At 52.5% G+C, this 6,869-nt stretch overlaps 1 protein-coding gene across 1 annotated transcript; it reads left to right on the plus strand.

Annotated features, from left to right (window-relative positions):
* Positions 1-535: 535 nt before the first annotated feature.
* Positions 536-2,287, plus strand: TIGD3 (tigger transposable element derived 3). Its single transcript, XM_010838054.1, has one exon. It carries the CDS (start codon positions 536-538, stop codon positions 1,949-1,951), a length of 1,416 nt encoding a protein of 471 aa, XP_010836356.1. The 3' UTR covers positions 1,952-2,287.
* Positions 2,288-6,869: the final 4,582 nt, after the last annotated feature.

Genomic DNA, 6,869 nt, shown 5'->3' on the forward strand with positions numbered 1-6,869 from the left:
CCCAACTCTGTTCATTCACTCCAACACCCGCCCCCAACATCATCTAAATTCAGCCTAGGCCCGGCGCCCCCTCCCTGTCCTGGGGGTTCCTCCCGCCCGCTCTGATTATCCCCTACACCTGCCCCCCTCGGCCCCAGCCCCTGTCCTCCCCCGTCCACGCTCCTTTGTTGTGTCTGCAGCTGTCCCCTCGTCTCTATTCATCCCTCTCCCGCGGACCCCTTTCTCCCTCTGACCAGGGGGCCATCCCCTCCAGGCTCTGTTCTGTCATTCTCCCATCAACGCCCGGCCCACTGCCCACTCAGCCTGGCCTTTTCCCTTCCTTTCAGCCCAGCCTTCTCACCTCCTACCCAGGGTACCCTCGCCCTCTCCCAGCTGGTCCAGCCTTCCCTGGACTGCCCCCGCTCCTCCACACCAACCTGTCTCCCTGCCTCATATACTCTCTTTTCCTTGCTGCTCTCCTCTCCTAACCTGCGTGGCCTCCACCGTCAGTCCCCCGCTCACCCTTTCCTCCCTGCCCAGGTGCCGCCGAGAGGCCATGGAGCTGTGTGGCAAGAAGAAGCTTCACGCCCTGTCCCTGGCCGAGAAGATCCAGGTGCTGGAACTCCTGGATGAGTCCAAGATGTCCCAGTCGGAGGTGGCCCGGCGCTTCCAGGTCTCCCAGCCTCAGATCTCCCGCATCTGCAAGAATAAAGAGAAGCTGCTGGCGGACTGGTGCAGCGGCACGGCCAACCGGGAGCGCAAGCGCAAGCGGGAGTCCAAGTACAGCGGCATCGACGAGGCTCTGCTCTGCTGGTACCACATTGCCCGGGCCAAGGCCTGGGACGTGACAGGGCCCATGCTGCTCCACAAAGCCAAGGAGCTGGCCGACATCCTGGGCCAGGACTTTGTGCCCAGCATCGGCTGGCTGGTCCGCTGGAAACGCCGAAACAACGTGGGCTTCGGGGCCCGCCACATATTGGCGCCTCCGTTCCCCCCTGAGCCGCCTCCCCCAACTCCCACTCCCCAGGCCCAGCTGCCTCTTTCTCTTAAAGATTTCTCCCCAGAGGACATTTTTGGCTGTGTTGAAGTGCCCTTGCTGTATCGGGCAGTGCCTGGCAGAGCGGGTACGTGTGATCGGGTGCAGGTGCTGCTGTGTGCCAACAGCAGGGGCACAGAGAAACGGCGGCTGTTGGTCTGTGGGCCCCAGGCTGCCCCACGATGCTTCTTTGGGGTCAGCAGTGAGGCCCTGCCTGCCTCCTACCACCCTGACCTGGCCATCCCCTGGTCGGAGTGGTTGTCACAATTCGATCGGGACATGGGGCGGCAGGGCCGGCAGGTGGCCTTGCTGATGGCTGCCCGAGTGGTGGAGGAGGTGGCTGGCCTGCCTGGGCTCTGCCACGTGAGGCTCTTGCCTCTGTCTGCTGCGAGCCCCACACAACCCCTGCCCAGCTCCGTGGTCCGGGCATTTAAGGCCCATTACCGGCGGCGTCTGTTGAGCAAATTGGCTGCCGCCCAGAGCGAGAGGGCTGGCACGTTGCTGGCCGAGATCGGGGCGGGCATCACAGTTCTGGACGCTCTGCACATGGCAGCAGCGGCCCGGGCCAAGGTGCCCCTCCAGCTCATTGTGAGCAGCTTCATTCAGGAAGGGCTGGCTCCCGGCAAAACGCCAGTGGCCCAGGACCAAGCCTCAGAGGTGCTGCAGGTCCCCGGTGGGCTGAGCCTCGAGGAATTTTCCCGCTTTGTGGATCTGGAGAGTGAGGAGCCTGTGTCTGGAGCGTGCAAAGAGGAGGTGGGCCCTGCAGACGAGGCGGGAGGCGGAGAGGACGGCTTCGAGCCCCTGCCCACCAAGGCTGATGCCCTCCAGGCTCTGGGCACCTTGAGGAGGTGGTTGGAGTGCAGTGGCACCACCCCAGAGCTATTTGAAAATTTCTATGCCTGTGAAGAGGGGGTGGAGCGACTCTGCTGCCTGTGAAGGGCTCTTCCTGCCGCAGCCCTCTCTCCTGTTTCCCATGGAAACGCCCTCTCTCAGAAGGCAGGTTGGGGGCTGGTCTCTTTCCTGTGGAAATGGAGCTTTTGTGAAAGGTGTTGAAGGGAGACAGGTTGGGAGACCAAGTCTAGGCTCTGAGCAAAAGTTGTCCAACCCCTAGAAAAGAGAGTCTAAACACGGGGCGGTGGGGCAGTGAAGCTCAGCTGCGTAGTTTCGGAACCTCTGTGGAGGCTGGGACTTAGGAAGGTGGAATAGGAATTTACAGACAGACCGACCCCTTGAACTCCGTGTTCAAAACAGTTCTGCTTCTGGAAATAAAGCTTTTAATCAGAAAAGCGGCCAAGGTTTTATCTTTATGTGTGTATGTGTGCTCAGTCATGTCCGACTTTTTGCGACCCCATGGACTGTAGCTCACCAGGCTCCTTTGTCCATAGAATTTTCCAGGCAAGAATACTGGAGTAGGTTGCCATTTTCTCCCCAAGGGGATCTTATCGACCCAGGGATTCAACCGGTGTCTCTTGCATCTCCTGCATTGGCAGGCAGATTCTTCACCACTGTGCCACCTGGGAAGCCCATTATTTTCATGAAAGGAGGGTATAGAAACTTTCAACTCAGGTTTTTTTGTTTTTGTTTTATGCAGGCCACTTTTAAAGTCTTTATTAAATTTGTCACAGTATTGTTTCTGTTTTATGTTTTGGTTTTTGACCTCAAAGTATGTGGGATCTTAGCTCCCCAACCAGGATTTGAACCCTCATGCCTTGCATTGGAAGGCGAAGTCTTACACACTGGATCACCAAGGAAGTCCCAAGACTCAGATTTTTTAAACTGATTGCCAAAGATTGCTGCCATGCAGATGTCTAGAGCTGTCTGAGAAATCACCAGGAGTGAACCTCCTCTCCCAGAATTCCAGCAAGAAGGAGCCCTGGGCATGGGGATTCCTCATGGGCTAACAGACAGACAGATTCCCAGGACATTCTGCTTCTCTGATCATTTCCCTCTTTGGGGAATTCACCTCTATTGGGGTGCTGTCTGAGAAAGGAAAAGGGGCAGGCTAAGAACATTCTAGGGAAACAGAAGGAGCCAGAACTTGGAAGTCATTCATTCTTTTTTTTTTTTCATTTGTCTGATTATTTCACATCTCTTTAGCAAGGCTTCTTGAGGGCAAGGTTGCAAAGGCCGTGTCCCTGCCGGGCAGGACCTTGCAGACAGTGGCGGTGGAGTGTGATTAACGGCCATCCTAAAGGCGTGTGCACAGGGCTGTGAGCCCAGGAAGCCTCCGGAGGAGGGGAGCTTTGAGTTGCAGCTGAAGGACAGACAGACAGGAGAGTCAAGGACAGTCCTGGCCAAAAGGCAGTGGGCTTGGAGGCAGCTTTTCCCAGAGCGCACAGGGAGGCCCAGGGGGAGCAGGAGGGGCCTGGAGCCCACTGAGCCTAGTGGTGGGGCACCCCCAAAGAGTTTCAGGTTATTTGTAAGGTTCTAGAAAACATGTGGAGGATGGGTCAGAGATGTGAGACCTAGAGGAAGAGAAACTCACTGGTCCCCGTGAGAGATGGGGCAGCCCGAGCCAGATCGAGGCAGCAGGGCAGGAAGGGCATAGTTTACCTGGAAAGGATCGGGACTTTGGACACAGACAGACTCAGGCTGGTGAGGAGTCCAGCTCATGGCAGAAATCGTTCATGTGGCCTTTCAGGTCGACTGCAGGAATCACAAGCCAGCACAGTGCAGTTTTCTGGGGGCATCGCTGGCAAGGACGCAGGTCAGCTGTGCATCTCCAGCCCAGGCCTCTCCCTATGGGGCCTCAGCCAAGACCCTTACTGGGTCTTACTGGGATCCTTACTGGGGTTGCGGGCTGACACTTCTTCCACCCTGATGCAGCATCTTTCACTCCCAGCCCTTCCTCCCTCCCCTACTCTGACCCCCAGAGCCCATAAAGTGGAAGGAGCCCCTCCAGCAGCCTGCCATCTGACCCTCCCCTCCAGACTGGTGAAAACGGGCCCCTGGGGAGCTGGTACCTTTTTTTGCTCCTCACAGGGACACCTCAGTGAATAAGGCCAACTGTTCTTTCAGTTTGGCTCGTCGTCCTCACTGACCACCTCTATGCCTGGCTGCTCAACAGTGAGACAAAGTTATGTCACGGTCCACTCGTAAACTGTTCTGAAGCTTCTTGCCAGCTTTCACTCCCAACATAAGATCCCAAATCATCTGCTTTTCCCCACAGATTCTGCTTTCCTACCTGCATTCACTCCTTTTTCCTTGTATTTGTTTATTTCCCTGCTCTGGGTCTTGGTTGCGGCACTTGGGATCTTGAGTTGAGGTGTGCAGACTCTTAGTTGTAGCATGTGGGACCTAGTTCCCTGACCAGGGATGGAACCCAGGGCCCCTGCCCTGAGAGTGAGAGTCTTAGCCGCTGGACCACCTGGGAAGTCCCCCTGCCTGTACTCATTTAAGTTGTCCTTTTCTAAAGTCATTCCAGTTCTGACATAACTCTTTAAATGTTGAAGCCAAAACTTAGAGGATCTGTGAAGACCTGACCGGAGTAACAGAGGGGACGGATGAGCTCCGTTCCCAGGGGTCCTATTCCTGTTGCAGGAGCAGGATACAGCATGGGGTTTTCTCATTGACTTCATCCCAGAGCCTTTTTTCTTTTTTTTAAACCCATCCATTACGTCTTCCTTTCTTGTACTGTTACCAGGTGTCATACTTACCTCTTCCTGGGTGGCTCCATGTGCTCATTTAAGCAGCATTCACTGACATTTACTGAATGCTTTGCTTGTGAAGTGGGTCCTATTCCAGGACCTGAAGCTAGTGCTGAACAAGCCAGAGAGAAAAAAGAGAGAATCTTCCTCGCTAAGCCCTTCTTTCCTGGTAGAGGGGATAAAGAAGAGACAAGTAAAGAAATACACATGGTCATTTTGGACAGCAATAAGTGCAAGATGAAAATAAAATAACGACGTTCTAGAGAGGGCTTCCCTGGTGGCTTGGTAGTAAAGAATCCTCCTGCCAGTGCAGGAGACACGGGTTTGATCTCTGGCCAGGAAGACCCCCTGAAAAAAGGAAACGGCAACCCGCTCCAGTATTCTTGCCTGGGAAATCCCATGGACGCAGGAGCCTGGTGGGCTGCAGTCCACGGGGCCAGAAAATAGTTGGAAGCGACTGAGCACACATCCACACAATAGAAATTATTGCTGTTGTTACATTCATCATCAGCATCAGTCTAGAGGTGATGAACGTGGGGTGCAGAGATCCCCAAAGCAGGAAGATCGGTTCCCTGTCTTCTTATATCTGCATTGTCCTGTGAGAAATCTCTCTCCATCTACCTTCCGCTTCTCTTCAGCTGTGACAATTCTTTTGGGTTGTTTTTTTAATATATATAATCATTTTTTTCAATGCAAAGAAATAGAGGAAAACAATAGAATGGGAAAGACTAGAGATCTCTTCAAGAAAATTAGAGATACCAGGGGAACATTTCATGCAACTGCTACTGCTACTGCTAAGTCGCTTCAGTCGTGTCTGACTCTGTGCGACCCCATAGACAGCAGCCCACCAGGCTCCCCTGTCCCTGGGATTCTCCAGGCAAAAACACTGGAGTGGGTTGCCATTTCCTTCTCCAATGCAAAGATGGGCACAATAAAGGACAGAAATGGTATGGACCTAACAGAAGCAGAAGATATTAAGAAGAGGTGGCAAGAATACACAGAAGAACTATATAAAAAAGATCTTCATGACCCAGATAACCACAATGGTGTGATCACTCACCTAGAGTCAGACATCCTGGAGTTCGAAGTCAAATGGGCCTTAGGAAGCATCACTGTGGACAAAGCTAGTGGAGGCGATGGAATTCCAGCTGAGCTGTTTCAAATCCTGAAAGATGATGCTGTTTAAGTGCTGCACTCAATATGCCAGCAAATTTGGAAAACTCAGCAGGGACTCCACAGGACTGGAAACTCCACAGGACTGGAAAAGGTCAGTTTTCATTCCAATCCCAAAGAAAGGCAATGCCAAAGAATGTTCAAACTACCTCACAGTTGCACTCATTTCACATGCTAGCAAAGTAATGCTCAAAATTCTCTAAGCTAGGTTTCAACAGTACGTGAACCAAGAACTTCCAGATGTACAAGCTGGATTTAGAAAAGGCAGAGGAACCAGAGATCAAATTGCCAACATCCGCTGGATCATAGAAAAAGCAAGGGAATTCCGGAAAAAGATCTACTTCTGCTTCATTGACTACACTAAAGCCTTTGACTGTGTGGATCACAACAAACTGTGGAAAATTCTTCAAGAGATGGGAATACCAGACCACCTGATCTGCCTCCTGAGAAACCTGTATGCAGATCAAGAAGCAACAGTTAGAACTAGACATGAAACAATGGACTGGTTACAAATTGGGAAAGGAGTACATCAAGGCTATATATTGTCCCCTTGCTTATTTAACTTATATGCAGAATACATCATGTGAAATGCCAGGCTGGATGAAGCACAAGCTGGAATCAAGATTGCTGGGAGAAATATCAACAACCTCAGATATGCAGATGACACTACCTTTATGGTAGAAAGAGAAGAGGAACTAAAAAAGCCTCTTGATGAAGCTGAAAGAGGAGAGTGAAAAAGCTGGCTTGAAACTCAACATTTAAAAAACTAAGATCATGGCATCCAGTCCCATCACTTCTTGGCAAAACGATGGGAAAACAATGGAAACAGTGTCAGACTTTATTTTGGGGGGCTCCAAAATCACTGCAGATGGTGACTGCAGCCATGAAATTAACAGACGCTTGCTCCTTGGAAGACAAGCTATGACAAACCTGCTGCCGCTAAGTCGCTTCAGTCGTGTCCGACTCTGTGCGACGCCATAGACGGCAGCCCACCAGGCTCCCCCGTGCCTGGGATTCTCCAGGCAAGAACACTG

The sequence above is a fragment of the Bison bison genome, unplaced genomic scaffold, assembly GCF_000754665.1.
Source record: "Bison bison bison isolate TAMUID 2011002044 unplaced genomic scaffold, Bison_UMD1.0 scf7180017864089, whole genome shotgun sequence".
Classification (NCBI taxonomy): domain Eukaryota; kingdom Metazoa; phylum Chordata; class Mammalia; order Artiodactyla; family Bovidae; genus Bison; species Bison bison.

Bases quoted from the DNA above. Each gene is read 5' to 3' on its own strand.
- TIGD3 (XM_010838054.1), top strand. From the start codon at position 536: ATGGAGCTGTGTGGCAAGAAGAAGCTTCACGCCCTGTCCCTGGCCGAG.